Source organism: Platalea leucorodia (assembly GCF_965183815.1).
Source record: "Platalea leucorodia genome assembly, chromosome: 6".
Taxonomy (NCBI): domain Eukaryota; kingdom Metazoa; phylum Chordata; class Aves; order Pelecaniformes; family Threskiornithidae; genus Platalea; species Platalea leucorodia.
In genome coordinates this window covers 16,387,257-16,409,011 of record NC_138828.1, presented here as the reverse complement: position 1 = coordinate 16,409,011, position 21,755 = coordinate 16,387,257, and the positions used below count along the sequence as shown (strand labels likewise).

The 21,755-nt window shown below is 38.3% G+C and overlaps 1 protein-coding gene across 1 annotated transcript in view; it reads left to right on the top strand.

Moving 5' to 3' along the window:
• The window catches only part of SLC10A7 (solute carrier family 10 member 7), a gene marked incomplete at its 5' end in the record, with an annotated part of 148,586 nt that overhangs the window by 45,672 nt on the left and 81,159 nt on the right, over positions 1-21,755 (top strand). Inside the window, one exon of the mRNA XM_082315770.1 lies at positions 5,757-5,795. Within this exon, the coding sequence (XP_082171896.1) occupies positions 5,757-5,795 (39 nt within the window). The remainder of the gene's footprint in view (positions 1-5,756; positions 5,796-21,755) is intronic.

The following is a 21,755-nucleotide window of genomic DNA, read 5'->3' as shown; positions in this document are numbered from 1 at the left end:
TTTATTAACTGTCATCATCCACAGAATATATGTTCAAATAAACGTTGTGTAATAACTAAATTTGAGATTAATAGGCCCCTTAAGAAACAGCGAAGTCATTCAGGATAGTCAGTGAAAAATAGCCTGTAAGACTGTAACATGCACATATTGTCCTGCTTACATGCTCTCTCTGGTGTCATTCCCATTTATCAATGTCGGCAGGCTCTGTTCTCATTAAAACACGCTTGCACAAAAGCAACTTAATTTTCTTAAGAGAAGAGGACACCTGATTCAATTTAGTGCTCAAAACCAGGAACTTGAATATATATATTTTTTCCTGTCTGAACTCAGATGAATAGTTATGAACAGCAACACAGATTAAACCTTATTAGGTATATTTATATTCTGTTTGCAGTAACAGTGCTGTGGCAAATAGCTTTCTACAGAGCTGTAACATCTTATTAATGGAAACAGCAGTTAAGACATGAGCTGGGGTAACACTCACATGAGATTTTATTTTTAAATAGGAGATTGAAGGAGTTGTTTAAAGGGACTCTGCCGACTCATTCAAGCCACTTCTGACGTCCTGCCTTCTTCTTCCACCTTCTCGAACTACACTGATCTCTTTCGGTAGATAAAATTTCCTTTTCTGTCCTGTTTAGTCAAACCATTTCCATCACTTTTTTCAGTCTTTTTTTCTCTCTATTTTTTTTCTTCTCCCTGTCAAATAGAAGACGTGGATCTATTAAATTTTGCATTAATAACATGGACACTGTAAAATGTTACATTACCACATTGTGTTCTCTGCCCTCTACTGCAGAGTCCTTGTCTTTCTCCAGATCTTTCCTATTCTGCGTTTTTCTCTCTTCTTCATTGTGCCATATGTGTTGAATAGGATATTTAGTCTTATGCCTGGTACTTGAGCTGTATATCCCACTAGTGCATATCTGAAAATGGTAAGGTTTTAACCACAGGTAACTGCGGGCATATACAGAGAAGTTTTGTATGATGCCCCGGCCGCTTCCTTCTGAGACGTTTTGAGGCCGTTTAGTTTCATTACTCTGCATCTGCGGCCTTGGCCCTGGAATGTCCTTTCCAGAGAGCGGGGACAGCTCGGGGCCAGGCAGGTCCTAGTGTGCATAGCATGTGCTTGCTCAGCTGTGGGGTGCCTGGGGGGCGCAGGTCCTGTGTAGGCGTAGGGTTGAGTACAGTTAGGAAGGTTACCTCCCTAAAGGCTGCCAAATGACACTCAAGAATGAAACATTTTAGTGTTAAAAAAATATATACGTATTGGCAAAAAAGCCTTTTACTTTTTTTATATGGTCCACGTAGAAAGCTATGAGGCACCGTTGTTTCCCTGTGACTCTGCAGTAAATAAAATTGTAGTTCTGGTTGAGTTGTGCATAACAATTTCGTTTGAATCCTGCTGGTAATGGTAAAATGTTGGTTTTTGACCCACGTATTCCAAATGTTGCCAGTGTATCTTTTCCTTTTTTTTTTTTTTTTTTTTAATGTAGTCCTGCTACACTATTATCAAAAGAAATCTAGTCAAACAAATTCCAAGGTAGTTTAGTTTAATACCAAAATAAAAGGAAATGGAACAGACTTGCTATCAAAACTTTAGCATGCTTGTTTGATTTGCTGCCCAGTCACATGTACTTGAATGCTGTGTGTACTTGCTGCTGCATTTGGGTACCCACCCGTGGGGAAGTGCACAGCCCCTTGGTTGTGGCGTTGCCTTTTTCTTCTTTTACTAGCCTTTGTTGCTATGAGGACTGTCTTGGATCTTGTTGCTGTCGCTGTTACAAATCTTAGCAGTGTTTTCCGTACGCATGTTCCAGGACAAGGTGGGAGATGAAGGACTGAAGCTTTGTGCCACGCTCAGGTATGGGAAGAGGAGAGTTTCAGCCAAGTACTGCCAGACAGGTTTCCTTCAGATGTGGGCTGGTTACTTCTCACTTGAAAGTGCTCTAGGCCAGCCAGTCCTCCCTGGAAATGTAGCCGAGTGAGAGAGAGTTCCCTCAAGCCCAGTGACATACTGAGTTGACTGAAATCATACCTGCTTAATATTAAGTAAATTTGTTGTTTAGTGGAGCTAGTGCAGACTGTTTTAAACTCAAGTGGAGATGTACATGCTCTTTGTACTAGCCCTGTTAAGAGTACTGGCAGTGACTTTCAGTCTTCGTTCTCTCCGAGTTGAAGTAAACTTGACTAATTGGTCTGGTTGTTACTACTGCTGCTTTTGAATGTGGTCTGACCTTGTATTTCAATACATGGCTATGCATTTACCTTTTGAAAAGATCTTACCATTGATTTTATGGAGAACTCTCCCTCATATTAATGGTAAGTGCAACGAACGGTTTGCAAACACATGCAAATCTGAACTTGGAGTATTATAAGGACATCTAAATGTTTTCATGTTTTATTGTTTCATTTAAGCTGACTGCAGATAGTCTGATATCTGTTGAAGCACAAAAGGAGCAAACACTAAAAAAAGTTATACAATAATAGTGACTAATAAATGTTTCAAATAGGAAATGAAGAGCCTAGCTGTATCATGTGTCAGCACTAATGTTTATTTGTATCATCCCTCTAAGGATCTCAGAGTGCTTTTTAAGCAATGAATTAATTTTGACAATGCCCTGTGAGGTATGTAGGCAATATTATCCCTCTTGATAGAAGGGAGTTGGAAGCACAAAGTGTTTAAATTCTACAGGGTCATGCTACTAGGTATGTTTAATTACAAAGTGGAGCAGTTGATTCTGTTTACTACCAGTTTGTTTATGCTGAACCAGAATCACAAATATAAGCCCCAGGTTTGTGGGTATGAGAAAAATTTACTTCCAAGTTTATTTTGCAGGAGAAATGTTTATAAAGAAAACTGCAAATAGAGTAATCGACATGTGTAAGTCCTCCCTCACTGAGGCAAATCATCTGAATGCTTATAGCTTAATTTGTGGTCTTCCTGATTTTTTTGTTTTCCCTGTAATGAGTGTTTAATCATCTGCCATGGACGATTTCTGACGCTTTGGAGAAAGGGAATTAAAAATTGCAAACTAGTGTACCCCTGGACCAATTGTGAATTATGACTTTTGCACATGACTGGCTGAATACCTGAAGTGTAAAATTTGTCTCAGATTGTTGTTTTAGTACCTATTATGTGCTTGAGAATATTAAAAAAAAAAAAAAAAAAAAAAAAAAAAAAAAAAAAAACAGAAATCTTCCTGGTGTGTCAGGAAGGTAGAAAGAAAAAAAGTTTGTTGATGGCCAAAATATATGCCACGAGAACCATCTAGTATCTCTCCTTACCACCTTTCCAGGTACAGAATTTCTCCTGGAAGTGGAATTGCAGCATATTTTAAGTAAAAAAAAATTTATGTCTCTGGATGATCCTCAAATCGGGATTGGTAGCCACTGGTGTGGCTAAAACTAGATGCACAGTGTCCTTCTAAGCGTACCGGTTCTTGGCAGCTACTGCTTTGTTCTTTGTGCATAGTTGAAATGACCAGGAAAACAGTTGAGCGCCGTCTAGCACCGAAGTTATTTCTCTTGCGTCACTAGACGGGGTCTGGTGGGCTCACCTGCACTGTAAGCACAGCCTGGCCTGAACCCAGCTTCCGGTAGGACCGGGTATTTTTGAGACAGGGAGGTAAGTTTAGCACGTTAGGGAAGGAAGGGCTGCTTTTTGTGCTCTCCATCCATTTTATGTGGACTTCACCAGCTTTCCTGAAGAGGGTGAGTGATACGGTTCTTTGTAGCAGACAGAAATGTAGCTGTCACTCTGCACGCAAAATCTGCATGGGGAGGAGGGGACCATTAAGTTTCCTCCCAGCCTTCTGGTGTGGAAGTGGAGCCCATATGCTTGTGTCTTTCAGATCTTAACAGTTGATTTACACTGTTTTATATAGCGAAGACTGTTTTGCAAGGAAGAGATCTTTAAATGTGCTTAAAAATGGAAGTCTAGATCCTCCTTCATCGATTCAGAGGCAGGATGTAATAAAAGGGACCTTTCTGCATCTTTGTCAGATTGAAGTGATCAAATACAATCAGTCTGTGTAAAAGAATGGCACATGTCCAACAAATATGAAAGTGAATTGATAGACCTGATGTTTTTTTTAATATAATGATAATAGGAACCTTAAGAGGAATATATATTAACAAAAGATACTTACGAGGATATCTCCTGTATTGAAACTGATCCCTTGCAGCAGGTTTGTGTGCACGGGTGTAATGTGTGGCTCTCTTGCCACATGAAAGTTATCAGCTGCAGAGCTTCAAATACAGGTAGGAAATCCTGATTTAATTCACACTTGTTGAAGAATTGTTTTTAGTACTCGCTCTTGCTTTCAGCTGTGATCTCTGGCAAGAGGAGCTGTTTGGACTTGTGCCTCTTTTTTTATGTTCAAAAAAGGAATGCTGATGAGGAAGAGGTGTTAAAATATGTTACTGTAGTTTACAACTGTCAACTATAATGTTTTATTTAGCTGTATCTATTCAGATGCTCCCTCCGCAACATGGAGTGCCATATGCCATTGTCCCTGTTAGTAAGCAAGTCAGCAAAGGTTTCCCAGTCTGCATTTGTTTTGTATTTGGGCCACTGAGGAGCTGTGGTCCAGTGCCATCTTTTATTGATAGGGCCAGCAGAGGAGGAATCTAATGAAATTATCAAAGCTTTGAATTAATTATGAACTTGAATAAGAAAGCTAAGCTCTCTAGAGCCAAGAATCTCATTACCCATTCATTTTCATTGCATCCTCTTATGGAGCAGAAGGCAGGTTCAGCTACAGCTCCTACCCTGATTTTGGACTTTATTCAAACTTGCTAAACTCGCTAGCATCCACTTGTTATTAATCTGTGGCTGGAAGTGTCCAGGGTGATTAATTTGGCTCTGCTCTAAATCTTCGTGTAAATGGTAGATTTCCCTCCTCCCTTTCCTCTTACCTTTGCTGTGTGGCTTTTCATCATCAGACTGGCTGCCATACAAGAGTTTCTGTTCTTTCTTGGTAATTGGGGAAAGCTATTCAAGACTCAAGTTTTAACTTCCTGGAATTTAATGAGTTAATGTTAAGAAATAATACTGCTACCTTATATTTCCTGGATTTTTAGGTAAGCACAAACACTTCTAAAGTAATTATCAAAATTGTTTATTTTCTTATTTTAAAAGACTAGGGAGTAAAAGTAATGGTTAGACATTTTGGCCTCAGAAGTGTGGGGTGGTTGTGGGTTTTTTTTGTTGGGCTTTTTGTTGTTCCTATTTTAAATTCGTTGGTCAAGCTACAGAAACTTATGAATTTCTCAATACTTTATTATGAGGAACAATTAAATTAGTTTGCTTGCCTGATTAATATTCCATTAAAAATTGTTAAAAGTCTATGAAAATGCAATGTTTTAGTTAAATCAGGTTATGTTTATTTTAATTAATAAGTCAATACGTGAAAATGTTTCTGGCAAATTAGAGCAAAAGCAGTGAGACCAAGCTTCTGTGTAATATTCCTAGTTCTTGTGGATTTTCCTCTTAAGTCTACCGGCAAGGATTTTCTTCTCCTCCTGCTTTTGTCCATTTCAGCACATTATTTATGAATGCATAAACTAGAACCTATCAGTCTTCATAAGTTACAGGCCACTGGCAATTTTTTAAGCAGTGGCTAACTGCCTAATGGTCTCTGTGTATGTGTGTATTTGGAGAATCTAATAGCTTGTTGGGCGGGGGAATAACATTTTGTTCTTGTACTATAGCTATTTTACCATTGGTGATATTTATCTTTTTCTCTCTTCAGGCAGCTGCTATATTTAATTCTGCTTTTGGAAGTTTTTTGGTAAGTAATGCAGTATTTATAGCAAGTGCTTTAGTAGTCTTATTTTTAACAGTATCATTGGTGTGTTTGTATTTTTCACATTAGCGTTGGTGGAATCGTGCCATTTAGCTGGCAAAAATTTGAATCATCTTTTGATTTATGTCACCATGTCCTTAAATACAGATATTACAATTTCTTTTCTTTTTTGCTAAACTCTTGAGAAAAGTAGTGAATAGATTGTCTCTGCTCATGGTAAATTAATAATGTGTAAACACATCTTAATTTTCTCCTTAATGGGTTAACAGAATCTATTATTATGCAGATGTTTCAGGCATGGGCATCAATATATTGATTTTTCTAATAAGGCCCATCAAATACTCATTATTTTCTATCAAGAGGCCATGGATTTTGAAAAGAAAACATGACCCAGCTGATCAGAGAGTAGATGCTAATTTACTCAGTGACATGTCATTTGTTTAGCATATTTCACTGTCAGTGAAGCCACTCAATGTCTCTGAGGAACACACTAAAGGAGCTAGATATGGGAAAGCAATCAATCCAGCTGGAAATATAACCATTTCTGTAAAAAGCTAAAACGGTATTTGTGGGCCTGGTGGTCTACAAAGATTCAGAAAGGACGCTGTAAAGAACACTAAATAAATATATTTATGAAGAAAGGAAGAATAGATTTCTTTTATTGATGTGTTGTTTAGAGAGATATTAATGAATATTAAATACAAATTATATGTAGGCAAGCTACTGTAACTGTTTTATTTATTTAGTCAGCTAATAATTGAATTTATTCTTCTTTACTAAAATTTGTGCATGTTTAGAAGTGTGCGTTTGTGATTCCAATCTTGTATCCCCATAAAGAGGACTATGATATATAAAATGAATGAATGACAAAAGAATTCAAATTAGAAAATTAAAATCAAAACTGCAGGTACAAAATAAATAACTTTTTGAATATTTGTTTTATGAAAAGCTGGAGTTTGGGAGTTTAAGTATGTAAAGCTGTACTGCCAAGAGAGAAAGTTGCATGGCATTTCTAAGTTGTACATTGTGCTGCTGCTTTTTTGAGGGACCGGGTTAAAGTTTGGGTGGGTAAAAGTTTTGTAGCTATAGATGACCATTCACGTTTTTAAAATATCAGTTCTCAAATACTTGTTCCTTTTTGTCACCTATCATGTTCTCCTCCAATGGGAAGAAGGTGCTTTCTGCCTCAAACTGTGGAATCCCAGTGGAGAGCAACTTTTCAGTCTGCGTATGTGTGTAGCATTTTCTCTTGTTGCTTGGCACGAGCTCCGGTTTCTCTGCTGTCCCTAGCTTGCAGTTCAGGAGGTTTCCTTGAATACCCAGAGGCCTCAGTTCAGCTGTCACTAGGAGAATGTCTTTTGACTTCAAATAAGAATTTAGGCCCCAGAGCATCTGACTACAATGCTGGCTCCTAGTAAAGCAACATAAACGTATTTTAATTTCTAGGACCTGTTTGTATCTTTTTGAAGAAGTCTCAGTTAAAGAAGCTGAGCTAGTTTGTGTGTTCATGTAATACTCCTGATTTTGGTTTTGATCTTAGTTCCACGAACTGATCATTGGAAAGTTCCATTTACATATCATTACATCATTACACTTTTTATTCTCTTCATATTTTTTTGGAAACCTTGGAGCAGCATTGCAGTAAACATTCTTGTTAAAAAAAATTCCCAGGAAAGACTTTTCAAAAATGTTAAAGATTAGCTAGAATCAAACCACAATACCAGCTGATTTTTTTTTCTAATTACTGATTTTTTTTAAAAAATAAAATCATAAAGAAAGTGGCCGCTGTTAAGTCACAAATATATACAAACACTTAGACATTTATTATGGTATCCCAGTTTGAAATCATGATTATGTAGGGAATAGGTATGTATGACAGAAAATAAATTACAAATATATTTACTGAAAGCTTTGCTCTTACAAACTTTTCCAGTTATGCAGTTGATGGGATGAACCTTATGACTGAAAATGCAACGGAGTGACAGTAGGCCAGGGACTGTAATAAGTAGCCAGAGTTGTTTACCAGTTTCACAGTGCTGTAGGTCTACATGGCCTTTAATTGAGTGGCTCCTGAATGTCACGAGTGTGTGGACACTTACAAAGTAAGTTCCCTGTGAACAACTGGTGAAGCATTAAATATATACACACACACTTGTTTGAAGTCAAAACTGTTCTATAAAATAGGAAAATAATTGGCCTGTTTCTGAGAAGATAATAGAAGGTCCTGGTGGTATTTTTGGAAATCCATCCATTTATATTGGTGCCTAACTTATGGGCTTGGCTATAGGTGGAGATTCTTCTTCCTATATCTTTAATTCATGATGAATCTAAATCATATTTGCATGTTTCTTGTTAGTGTCTGATGATGTGCTGTCTGTGGATGGGCTTAGATGTAGTTACATACCTTTGTGACCATAACCATATATATGTCCTGGAGATAATTTGGAAGGATCTGACCATTGGCAAGGCTGCAATTTTTCCTGCGTTCCTTGTTTTACAATGCGTGGCACGTGAGCAGGTTGCTGCACTTGTGCGTAGCCCTGACAAAGCCAGGAGGACAGTATGTTGCTGTTCTCAGACTATGCCCTGTGGGCCACTGCCTGTGTATGATAGTGTGAAGCAAGCTGATTTAAAAGGGCTGAAAGATGTGCTATGCTTTTCAACTCTTTTTTTTTTTTTTTTTTTTTCTTTCTTCTTTTTTCTTGTTTTTAAGACTAGGAAATGGTCCTTGAAAAGTTAAATTAAAATAAACTGTGAAACAAAATGTCTGCAGGAAAAGAATCAGCATAATGGTAGAATGGTACTGAGATGAGCTTATTCAGATGAAAAGGAACACACTGCGATACCAAAATGTAGAAATGCCAAATATGTCTTGATGAGCAGAAATACACTTAGATTAAGCATTAGAGGTGTTTTCACTGGTAAGGAGATTTACAAAAACTACCAAACAACTGCAAAGTAATTCCTTTTAAACTCCACCAAAGCCCATATTCCTATAAATACGCAGGCAAAATAATGCATGGAATGATACTGTACGTATTTACACTTAGTTTAATAATGTCCCAGGTCTAATTAAAACACAGTGTTTTAAAGAACTAATTGTTACAGAAAATTGTTTTTATGTAGCTAGATTAGTAATAACTAACGATAGATGAATTCAATTTACATAAGTTTCAGCCAAGAGAATATTTAGAATCATACCATAGAGGATTGCTTTGAGTTGGGTAGTTAATATCATTATCTCCTCCCCTCATTTAAACAGTTTGGTGTACAATAATTGTGGAACATAGGAAGGGATTTCAGTTTTTCCTCTTAATGGGGTTTTAATAAAATCTGATAGTGTTTTACTGATACTGGGTGGTTGGTTATCAGCGAGGGTGCTACTGTAAAGCATGCAAATGAATCCTACGATCTGCTGAGATGGAAGCAGCTACCTCAGTGCTTTCTACTTGTAGAAGATGATACTTTTGCACCTAAAGGCTAAAGAAATTGTCTGGGATGTTAAAGATGGGTCTGCTGGGATTCTTAACATTGTATGCATTACTGTGCTTCCTAAGCGTTTCTATTCTGCTTCTAAAAGTTGTGCTGCAACAGAAAAATAATGCTTGTTAATGTCCAAAGCGCAGAGCAGTAGGGAGGATACTGTAAAACATGCTGTGCTGATGATAGTTCCATGGTGTTTGCCTGGGTGGCTCAGCTCTTTGGCTTTAAGTTCACCAAGGCACAGCCTGTCGTTGAGGCTTGTCTTGCACTGAAGTGGAGACACGTGCTCAGTTGAGAGCTAAACTCAATTTGCAGTGACAATATAATGCCATGTGCATGGAAGGAGGAGAGGGCCTAAAGTCTAGAAGAGGGTGTCCTCACAAAATGCTCTGTACTGCTAGACGAGAAACAGCCTTGTCCAATCTCTCTCTACTTCTTATTAATCTCCTTTCCGCTTGAGACAGTGGGCTTGGAAACTCATGAGAGTATCCAGCTTGTGGTGTGAGTGAATGTTTTCTGATTCTTTAGTGCCTTGGGGTTATGAACAGTAAGTATGAAAGGAACAGCCATCAGCTTCACCTTAAACAAAGAACTGTAACCGAAAACTGAAGGTCTGTGGTGACAGGAAATCAAGAGGAAAAGAGAGGATTTGGAGGACTCTGCTCTGGTCATCGTTGCACTCCTGAAAAAACAGAGCAGAGGGCAGCCAAAAATGAAAGTGTTGATTGAGACTTCTTATGATCTGTCTTGGATTAGCTTTGCTTCCTCTGTTGAAACCTATGGGATGAAATAAGGCATGTGTCCAGGCTACATAAGTCAGTCTGAAGGAAGGAACCTCTTCCAGGTGCCCATCATTTCATTCATCTCCTTTGTCCAAATTAAGCATGTATGGTTTTGTTGTTTTATCTGACTAAGGGGACAGAGCTGGTTCATATTGTTCAAAAACTCAAATAATTTTTGGAGCAGCCAGTTGGCTAATCAGATCAAGGCTAGTGTTTTATTTACATTGTCTGGCAAAGGAGAGCTAAAGCTAGCAGGGAGTGTGAAGGTTAGCTTCTCACATATACACAAAGCCCCGTTGGTTAATGAAAATGTATGGAATTCTTATCTACTCTGCTTTAGCAGGCATAATGATTTACACAGCCTGACAGCACTAGTGCAGCAAGTAAATGCATTAGTCATAGTGTCCATTTTTCTTGCAAATTTGTGACACAGATTTAATTATGGGAATGACCAGCAACTTACAAATCTAATTTTGGTAGGCTGAGCCAACTTTTTTATTTTAATAACAATGGATTTTTTAGCAATGATTTCATTACTATTTAAAGAAATCAACCCGTATGGAAATAACCAATTGGCTGAATTTATTTACTTTATTTTACCGTAATGGATGTTGAATGGTTTAGGTTTATTTGGGGTTTTTTTATTATCACTTTTTTATCTTTGTTATTTCTAGGATAAATATCCTTATCTGGCGTAATTATTTCTAGCACAAACATTGTAAATATTTTTCTAAAATCAGACAAATGTTTGTATACCTCTTTGTTCCCTCTTAATTGTGTCTTTGCAGTATGAAAAGGGGCAGAAGAGTTCATCTGGGATTCCCTTTTTACTGTGTTAGCTGTTTAGAAGAAAATCTTGCCAGAAAGTCTGTTCACAACAGGTGCTGAATTCTAGATTCAGTCTTGTTTCATTTCAAAGCGGAGCTGCTTTATGGTGTGCCACCACACTCTTAGAAGTGGTCTCCTCTTCCTCTGTGAAGCAGTACAGTGGTGCTGCTGGTCTGTGGTCCGAATTTGATTCGGGTAGCTCTCAAAATCCTGAGCAAGTTCTCCCTGTTAATCGGCCACTTGGGAAGCCACCTCAGCCTTGAAGGATGGGTTTTTGCGTGAGTGGAGTGGAAGGGAATGGCAGATCTCGGCAGCAGCGAGCCTTTGGACCAGATATTATCTACCTGGCAGGAAGTTTGGATTCCATGGAATTTAAATAATCTTGGGAGCCACTTATGTTGCCTTACTGTAACTTGCTCTGATTTTGTGGCTGGTGCTCAGTTCTCTCATTGTTATTTAGCATCTTCATTTTGATTTCTGCTAGCTTGATCTGAAATCTCAATGTAGGTTTGGGCATTATCAGCTGTTTCCAGACCTGCCAAGTAACATTATGAAACGTGTAGGCCTTCTCTCTTATTGCGTATTTGTGCTTCCAGTGTATAGAACGCTTAGTCTAATACCTAAGTTTGAGTTAGCTTGTACTATTCTGGTATAAGCAAGGCAGAGTATCAAAGCTCACTGTGACGGAGACCTGCTAGTGCGGGCTTAAGAAAAAAGAGCCCTTGATGCAGCTGATTATTTTGAGGGATGGCTAGGCATGTGCACCCATCCCAATATTTTCTCTCTCTTCCCCTCCCCCAGCCAAACTGACAGAGTGGATGTCAGTTAGAAAGAGATGCAGAATTTTTTATAAACTAAAAAAAGTCTGCTTGTCTATGAGTACTGCTGAACTCCTTTAAAATAAAAAAAGGAGTAAGTATAAAGGTATAATTGTCAGAAAGTCAAAAAGAAGTAAACGAGATCCTGCTGCCAAGGGACTGAGAGAAATCAGATAGGGGAAAACTGGAAATCTGAGTATTATAACACCTAGATGATGTGTGGTCTGTCTGATGACACAGTCGATTTGAAAAGACCAACGAAGCCCACAGGGATTTACATGGCCAGCCGGCGCAGACTGTCTGAGAACCAGTTAACAAATAACAGCCCTGCTGGTGGTTATCTTTGAAAGGTTAAGGAGAAGGAGGGTAGGTAACAGTAACCAAGAAGAAAGAAAATGTGCTATTAACTTCTCAGAAAACAGTATCCTCTAGAAGGCCAATGATTAGTCCCAGTATTTTTTTTTCAATGGCTAAGAGGAAAATGCATTGAAATCTACATAATGACAAAAAATGAAACTATTAGCTGTCAAATGTTTATAAATTGTGTGGGCTGGAGCTGGTCTCGGTGCTTTCTTAGTTTTCCCATTAGCTTTTGCCACTGAGCATTTAATTCATCTCCCTTGGTCTTATGGGACTCAAGCAGCCAGTACTTCCAAAAAAAGTTTATTTAAAGGGAGCAATAAGTAGGCCATTAAATGTATCTCATTGTATTTGCTTTGCAGCCTCAAAATAATTAACTACTATCTTTGAAAAGATAAATATATTTGGGTATTCTGCTTTTTCCACTTCCTCATATGACAACTAACAGCAGGTAGGACTTTTTCTTGCACCTACTTTTTTGGTCAGCAACCCTGTCTAGTGCTTTTGCTTGGCGTGGTACTTGGTGACTGCTTTTGGGACAATACATCGAATTCCCCCCTTTCTCATCATTGCTGTTTTTATGGGTTAACAGACTCTCAGGGAAAGAAATAGCTGAGGATATATGTGCAGTAGCATTTCTTGAGTTAGTAAAACAAGCAGCAAAAGTGGAAGTTGCTGGTGAAAATTCAGAGACAGAATTCAGGGTGTTTGTTGCAAATCGGAAAGATAGTGTGAGAGTTCAAACAGCTTTATTCTTCCAGTCCAATTGTCATTTATGAATTGCGCAGTAGAAGGGAGTGAAGTTTTGGGAGCTGAAACTGGGCATTCAAAGTACCTTAAATTTTATGATCTGGCATATTTCTTCTGATCATATAGTGTGGGGAAACTGGAAAGGAAAGCGCCCTCAGACCGACTATGGTACAGTTATCTCTCTTGTTAATGGAAATTGAATACTGGAAACTTAGAAAAAGCTTGATTCCATTTTAAATGAGTGCTAATGAATAACAGAGTCAAAAGCATGTATCTTTGGTAGCTATCATTTGGAGAATATTAGAGGAGGAAATGTATGTGTTTAATATCAAATAATCAGGCAATTTGTTGGATTAGTATGTAAATCACATCTGTGCTGATACACAGTTTTAGCATAAAATCAGTTTGTTGTCTAAGATTACTTCTGTCATAATTTGTAAAATTCGTCATTGCCCTCTTTACTGTGAAAATATAGCATTTTTGTCAAAAGCATATGCTTGCTTTGGGCTATTTTTTCTGGTTCTGCTTACTTTTTGTCAATGGTCAGAACTTGAAAAAAACAGTTCCGCTAGGGTGGAACTTGTGTGCAGATCATAAGATTGAAAAGGTCCTGGTACGAGTTTGTGATGTTTTCTTGTCTTCTGTTTTGCAACGGTTTCCTGTCTTTTTGCTCCAAGACAAAGAAAGTAAAATTAACAGAAAGAAATATCACTAGTTCTGTTAGAAAGTACGATTAAGGTGTCCGACTTCTAGTTAAGTCACTGAAGTTTGTATCACGGGACGGTGTCATATCACTTGTTTGAAATGAGTTTTAAAAAGCGGTTGCATTGAAAAGCTGCTCTGTTTGTTTCTGACAAATACTTGGGGAAATATTTGCACGCTTTATTTAAAAAGGTGAAAATTTATACTACAAAACTTTGAACAATTTATTTGTAAAACGAGACTTAAAATTCTGGCAAATAATTAGCTGTGTCTGTGGGAACCAAATGTTTGAATTTATTGGCTCTTTATTTTAGGTAGGTTGGCACATGAAGGAGAAACTGAGAAGGAAGGCAGTATGAAAGACAATTTGGTTTTTATTTTGCCCTCTCTGTAGTATCTTTCAATACTAGAAGAAGCAAAACTGCATTCCTCTAGGGCTGTGGTTGTACACAAGCATGTAGTCATTTGGCCTGATTTAAGGGCAAATGTTCCCTGCAGAAAGATTTGGGAATGCACAAAATATGTAATTTTCTTCCTCCCTTTTAAAAAATTAATCAAAAGGAAATGAAAATGTTTTTAGGATCTACTGTTAATGTTCTCCCCCGAAGTTTTAGCTTCTGATTGAAATGGAGCAATGATCTTTCCTCTGTGCTGCAGCTTTTAGTCACCTGCATGAGAAAAATGCATGTTGAGGTGAGGGGGAGTGGAGAGAACTTCCCCTTCATTTGGGACAGGGGTATTTAAACCCCTGTCTTCTGCTGCTTCATTAGCACTTTGAACTTCTGCTGCTGCAAGGAGGAGTCATTTCACCTGGCATCTGTGTGTGTTATAAAATACAATCTGGTATGCTGAGGGGTCACCTACACGGATGCAGTAATCTATAATGGTGCATGGAGCTCTTTCTCCTTCTGTGTCCACCAAATGTGGATTCAGAAGCTAGCAAGAGTTGAATTCTGGAAAGCAGTGTGCACGTTTCATGACATCCGCTTACAAGCAGCAATACTAGTGCTGTATCGTTCTATGCAAACCTTCTTTTACCTTAAGTTGACTCTTCAGGGGAGGAAAAAGATCCCAAACACATTAATTTATTAAGTTTCTTGATTTTTTTTTTTTTTTTTTTGGCCCAGAACAAGTTAAAGCTCTGCCTGCATTTGGATGGGTTTTTTCTGTGCTTCTCTGACCTAGCAGTGCCTGTTCAAAACTTGGCAGTCTGTGAATCAGCAGCCCTCAGTCTCTTGGGGTGAAAACAAGAGGGACGTCATTATTACTATAAGCTGAGTGGCTGGAAACCATTCCCCTTGCTGTCAGAGTGACAAATACTGTCTTAATGGAAGTGCCAGAGGTTAGGTCAAAAGCTTTTGCAAAGTCTTTAACTCAACTAGCAAGGAAGGCATGGTTATCATAAAACTGGAACTTCCTTTGGAAATTTTTGTTTGTGTATTATTTATTGTTGGCCTTTTAAAGGGCAGTTTTGGGAAAGCATCATGACCCTTCAGTATGAGACAGACGTAGTTCACGAATTTTTTTGAATGACTGTACTTGTGTTGTTGCCGAGAGGCTCGCCTCATTATTATTTTTCCTTAGCTTCTTTCAAAGTATCAAAACAACCTACAGTTTTCATCCTTAATGGCACATATTTGGAAATCATAGTTATTGTGAAGGAGGGGGAGAAATATTTTAATTAATGGTCTGTCATTACCTGGCTTCTTTTGACACTGTTCCGTCAGTGGAATAGATTTTTCATTTTGACTTTATGTAAAAACAAAAAACCCACCCCAACGAAACCCAAACCATCTTGGAGATAATTCTGTCACCTGCCTTGAGACTCGGGCTTGTTCATACAGTTTATCAATCACCTTTCTGGCATGACATGTGAGCAAATTCACCTCTCAGCATCTTCTTTCCTTCTCCTTCATTCCAGTAATGATAAGTAAATTGTTTATTTGTTGCTTCTACTTTCTTAAAAAGATTGTATCACAAAATTCCTTTCCTAAAAATTCCTTTTCTAAAATATTTTCTGAAGGTACCTTCTTGGTCAACACCAGTGTAAGGGCTTGTTGCAAGGGTGGTTATGTGATGTCCTTTCCCTGTTAGTTGGTGGAAGGTCAGACTAGATGATCATCTGACTTCATCTATAGAAAACTCAGTATGTTGTACAAAGTGGGGTCACACCCTGAAAAGACTGTATGTGAGCTCTGACAGGGTGATGCATTTGAAAATTTGCTGGTTTTTACATCCAAATAAAGATAATTCTTTTTACTGGTGTCTAAATATGGTGACCACCCATGTCAAACAAAGTTTTATATGTTAATATATGAAGATGGGATGTTGTTTCTACATTTATAACCCATGCTTCATGTTATCTTCTGGTTTTCAACCAATGTCTTGAAAGCTGAACATTGGACACTTTCATTGGTTACCTTGATTCTCCTAGTGTTTAACTTGACGGAGACCGTGCATGACTGGGAACAGCTTTTCTGCCTGACATAAACCCACTGGATGAAAGCTGCATGCGGTTTCATGCCCTCTGCATGCTCTTTATATATCACTTTGTATTGTGGTATGATACAGGTGCTAGCGTTGGTGCCCACCTGAGTGGAAAAGTCAATCTAGCTTCTTCCTCCTGGTGCATTTGAAGCATGTACTAATGGCCTGAAAATGCACACCTTGTCATGCCTCATTGCTTCATTGTGGTCTAGTTTCTTTCCCACATTTTTACTAGTGTATAGAAAGTGAATGTTAACTATTTCAAGGAGAAATATATTGCATAGGATTAGATAACATGAATAATGTGAAAGCCAGGGTTTTTAAAAAAAACTCAAACCTTTTAATAAAATGGAATGTCAAATATATGAGCATGTCTTTCAAGAAATGATCAAAAAACATGTGAAAAGTTTCATATCCTTTTTAAAGTCAAATAATTATCCACCATCATATAATTTTTTTGTTGGATGGACAGTACAAAGATGAAAGAAAATTTTATAGATAACATTGCACTTCACAGCCGACTGAAGCAGGTGTTAGAAATGCAGATTAAGTATACTGACTAAAGACTATATAAATTTGAAGTGAAAATGCCACTGGTCTACTTGCAGTGCCCTGCACATGTGAAGTTTCAGATAGTTAAATTATTAATTTTATTGTGTGAGATAGTGCAGCAGTTAAGGAGAAGGTCCTTGTGCATTTATGATGGTTTTTTCCCTGTAATCTTTTTAACGGTACATGATGAGCAGCTAACTGAATTTGCTTCATTGTGTAAGTTTTGCTGTGGAAAGAGAGTACATAATGCAGATATGTATATGTATATATCCATAGTGTAAGTTTATTTGCCAACTATTTACAGGAACATGCAGTGCAAACACACAATTGTGGGTAAATATAATTTCTGTAAATGAAGGAGACTGAATGGTAGTAGTGTTGCTGTACAAATCCTCAGACACTGGGAAATTTGTGGTTGGTCCTTCAGCACACTCCTGTCAAAGTGGTATAAGGTGTTAATTTACAGGTCATTCTTTTCTGGACTTCATAGGCCTTATGTGGACGTTGTGCTTCAGGATGTACAAGTGCCTCGTGTGGGTGGTGTGAAGCTTGTTAGGGTTTTGGTACGAGGGCATTGGGAGAGGGGTGAGGGTGTTTTCTTTTCTTCCAGCAACTCAGTGACCTGCTAATAAACTGTACTAGCCTGTGAATTTAATTTTGTCATGACTTATCAGGTGCCTGGAGCTAGTAATCAATCTGTAGGAGGTCTAATTCTCAGATAAATCAGAACTGGAAGTGGATTGGGAGATAGAATCTCTTAAAGAAAGTGAGGAGCAGTACTGAGGCCCTTGCGCAGCATGAGGAACAGTCAATTTTCTTCTCACTCTGGACTGCTGTGAGAAGAGGGTGGTAGGATCTCCGCAATAGCCTAACATCTGGCTAGCGAGGGAGACAATAACAGGGACATAGTGCTGTCCTCCATCACCTAGAATGACTGCAAGAAAAGGACAGCTTTTGCAGGATTTTTTCTTAGTAAGTAGTCCCTGGATCTGCTAGTTCTAAAAGTATGCTGTCATGAAAGAACTGCCTTTTTTTAAAATAGACAACATTGTTTTGCCCGTTAGCTCATGGGGTGTGGTATTTGCATTGGCAGCAGTTCTGCTCTGACTGGAGCAGAACGTTTACATTGTCTGTAAATATCCTGTATATGGTTGAGAAAGCTTGATTGTAGTGAGTGGAACAGATATTGAAGTGTCTGTCCAGTGCTTCCTGGGAGATAGACAGCATGCAGCTGGCAAACCAGTCATTTGAAATTTGAAAAGGCTATGAATGGTTGTAAGTGTTTTGCATGTGTCTACTTAAATTTTTTCCATAAGAAGAATAAATCCCAGATGTTTCACTGTTTTCCCTGCACCTCTACCCATAGGCACCTAGACTTAGCTCTATTTCCCTCTCATTTCCGATAACTGGTGCTTAGAGACACATGGTTTTATTCCTTCAGTGACGGTCATTCTGTCTTTCCCTGTGCTACAGACCTGAGTTCCCTACAGTGGGTGCAAAATCATATGAAGTTGTATAAAGTCCCCAGAAAGACCACTTGGTGCATTCATAATACAGATAATGCACTATAATGAAGTAGTGAAATAACAATATAAATTTTATTCTAGCCTTAGCTTGTGTATAGCATTTCGGTAGGATTTTTTTGGTTGTTGACTTTGAGAAACAGCTTCTCTCCATCTCTCTTATTTTGCAGGCCAACTAAAGCAGAGCAAAAGACTACAGATAGTTAATTTTATAGACTACGCAGTGCCCCCAACAAAGAACTGTTACATGAATTCATGTGTAAAATGTATTTATTAGTATTGCTTTCCATATTTTTAGTAGATGGTTAAAAGACAAGCTAAGAGCATCACTGTAACACAAACAGCTTGCAAAATAATAAAATCTAGATGAAGCCTCATATTTATAGAGTACTGCCTTATTGCTTAGTTTAGTCAATTAATAAAAGTACAAGTATGGTTTTGCTGTGCTTTTTTTTGTCCGCTGCTAATTACAGTGTGGGCTTCCCAGCAAAGCTGGCCTGTCTGCCATTTTGTCTTCCAGTTCCAAAATCCGATCAGTGTGTATACGTATTCAAGTCAGAGAACCAAACCAGAATTTCATCGTTACTATCTCAGTTTGCGTACCCTGAAGCAGAGTTAGTGGGGGCTGATCCTTCCCTCATTCATAAAGATCTGTCAAAATGGGATACATTACTCCAAAGACATTTGGAAAAATATATTATCAGAGACCTACCACATCAAACTGTGGCATAATTATTGCACCATAAATGCTTGCAAAGCATTTTGCGGGTTCTTTTTTTATTTTTCAATCTGATTTCTTTTAACTCTTGAGATTAAAATTGTCATGCTAATTCAGACAACGGCACAGTCCAGTGCCAGCTGAACTTGTATTGAGAACATCTTGAGCCAGTATTATCAAGTAATAAACAGAAAATTATATCATCTGTAATATATGGGAGGAGGTATAATTTGGTTTATTTGCTGTTGGAATTATTTTAAAAGCTATTAAAAACCCTCTACAGTCTCTTCCAGATAATTATTGTGCTTTCTTTTAGGGGCAGAAAAGCCATCTGATAGAAAAAACACTACGATCTTATCAATCTGTTTCATAAAGCTGTTCAAGCACCCTAGATAAGCACGACAGATTAAGACTTCTAGGTGTATGTTTTGCTGCAGTGGTAGTCCCTCTCTCTAGGCTGTCCAGATAAATTTCGGTTATATACTTGGTGCATGGATTTCTTAAATGTCAGAGTAAGAAGGTGTTTCTTCCTCTTTGGAGAGCTAGCAAGAGGGAGATCCAGCAGTCATCAGAGTTCAGTAGAGCACTGACGTGTCCAAGCAGATTAAAGAGATTTGTGACAGAGAAGGGTTTTGGGACAGGAGAGCCTTGGAGAGTGGGAGATCTAAATTAAGATGATATATTGGAGAAGCATAAGCGAGAGAGGGTTGGCACACCTCTGGGGAGTGCTTGGATTGTGTGGGCTTCAGTGCAGGAGGAAGAACAGCAAGTTCTGGGTCAGGCTGGACTGGGGTTACCCTGAGGCAGCCCCTGCCTGCGAGCTCCTGTTTCAGGAGGAGGGTGCACACACCACAACTGTCCTGCACGTTCCCTCTGCACGATTGCCACACGTCCTCTGCCTATCTGTTGTTTTTGCTTGTGTGATCTCGTTTTGTCATCAGAAATACAGGATGCCTCGTCCACGTTATCATTTGAGAGCCAACAGTAACATAACATGCTTAAGCTGAGATGGAAACATCGCTCTTCAGGGTGTTAACATCAAGTAAAAGCTGCTATAGTGATAAACTTTTGGATTAGATTTTCCAGACTGACTCTGTTACAAATATCCCAATAGAAAAATAATTGGTTTATGACATCATATGATAAAGTTTTTGAACTGAACTCACAGGGAGTTCAGTTTTCATGGATGATCAGGCAGTAATCTCGTAGAGCCTTTGGACGCTATCCCCCAGGTTTTACAGGGAATATCTTAAATCATGGTGAAAAGCTAATCAGCAGGACTAAGATGCTGACGCATACCTTGTGCTGCTAGGATTCTCCTTCTGATCACCTGCAGATTCATTGACTGAAATATTATTTCAATAGAGATTTAGCAAATTAAAAAAATATTTTGAGATGCTTTCCTGGGTTTATAATTACTGCATTAGTTTCTCTAGTGCCTGAGCTTTGTAATGGAGCATCGGTCCTTTTGCCACTTGGGAACTGTGGTGCGCATTGAGTTGTGCATGCCTGGCATAGTGAAGTGAAGGTGCAATGTGGGTGTATTAAAAGCATGCAGACGGAAATGGTTTTGAAGTTTTTTTCTGAAAATTATATTCTAAGAATTAGGGCTTGGTTATGAAAGGAAGGTTTTCCTGCCTGATTCTTTTGAACTCCTTTTGAGCTTACTTCCATTCTAGAACAAAAACGTGGAAAAATTGTTACACTAAATTAGAACACAAATACGCTTGTTACAGCGTAAATGTATCCATACCTAGAGTTACCTTAAATGAGCTATTGCACAAATGCCTGAATTTAGTCTGTGTTACACAAATACCACAAGCGTCTCAAAAGGATGTGTTCTTTTTGTGCTTACCATTGGCATGTGCAAAAGGGGATTTTTGCACTGAGATCTAGTAGTTGTGCACATGACTGTTTTATATACAGAGCTATTAGATGTGCACTTAAAAGTATAAATATCAGAGTCAAGCACACAGCTTTATCTGCTTGGGCCATAATGTCATACAGAATCTGCGCTTAACATAGCATCTTGCATAGACAACGCTACTATCAGGAGCTGGATTGCTGGCTTCCCATCCCATTTTATAATGTGTTGAACACCACTGTACAGGCATGAGTAATAGAGATGGGGAGAGAAGAAACCTTTTCGGTATAATTTTTATGACGTTATCTTTTTAGAACCTGTTTTTTTTTATTAGAAATACTCAGAGGTTTTATTGTGTAAATTACAGAAGAAACATTCCTGAAGTCCTTAAGAAAGAACCATTCTTTTCCTCTGCATCATGATAAATGTAGCAATTGTGTGTGTATACTAGAATAGATCATATTGAACATCCCCTGAGCTCCGTTTGCAGACAAGTCCTATCTCCACCATGACAAAATTCCCATAAGAGTTTAAATTATTAATGCCCTGGAATCTGCGGGGTTCAGCAGATATGTTCAGTGTTATTGATGGCAAACTTTATCCCTTTATTCCTAAGACACATAATGAAATAGGGAGTCCCTCAAATACCTGCATTTCGTGTTTAGGCTAATTTTGTAGAGGCCAGCGGGCTTTGCCTTAATGTGTGTAAATACAATTTTTCTCTTTTACAGCAGATTGTGTGCTGGATGGGAATGAGACTGATTTGGCACTAATTTATGAATCCTTCTAGCATTCTCTGTGTGCTGCACCCTGTGCGGGCAAGATGCTCTAATTACACTTACTCTATATAATGAGAGCTTTTAATGACAATTACTGATTGTAGTTACGGATGTTTAGGGACCATTTTTTTCTAGCTTAAGATGATGTATTGACTTTTACAAGAGAAGACTCTTATTTTCACTTTATGCGATATCTCTCCTTCTTCCCCCCAGCCTTCACAACTGATAGGCTGACTGGTGAAGCTGCTAAAGTGTCGTCACAGAGAATTATTGTTCAGTTAATTTAACTTCAGGAGATA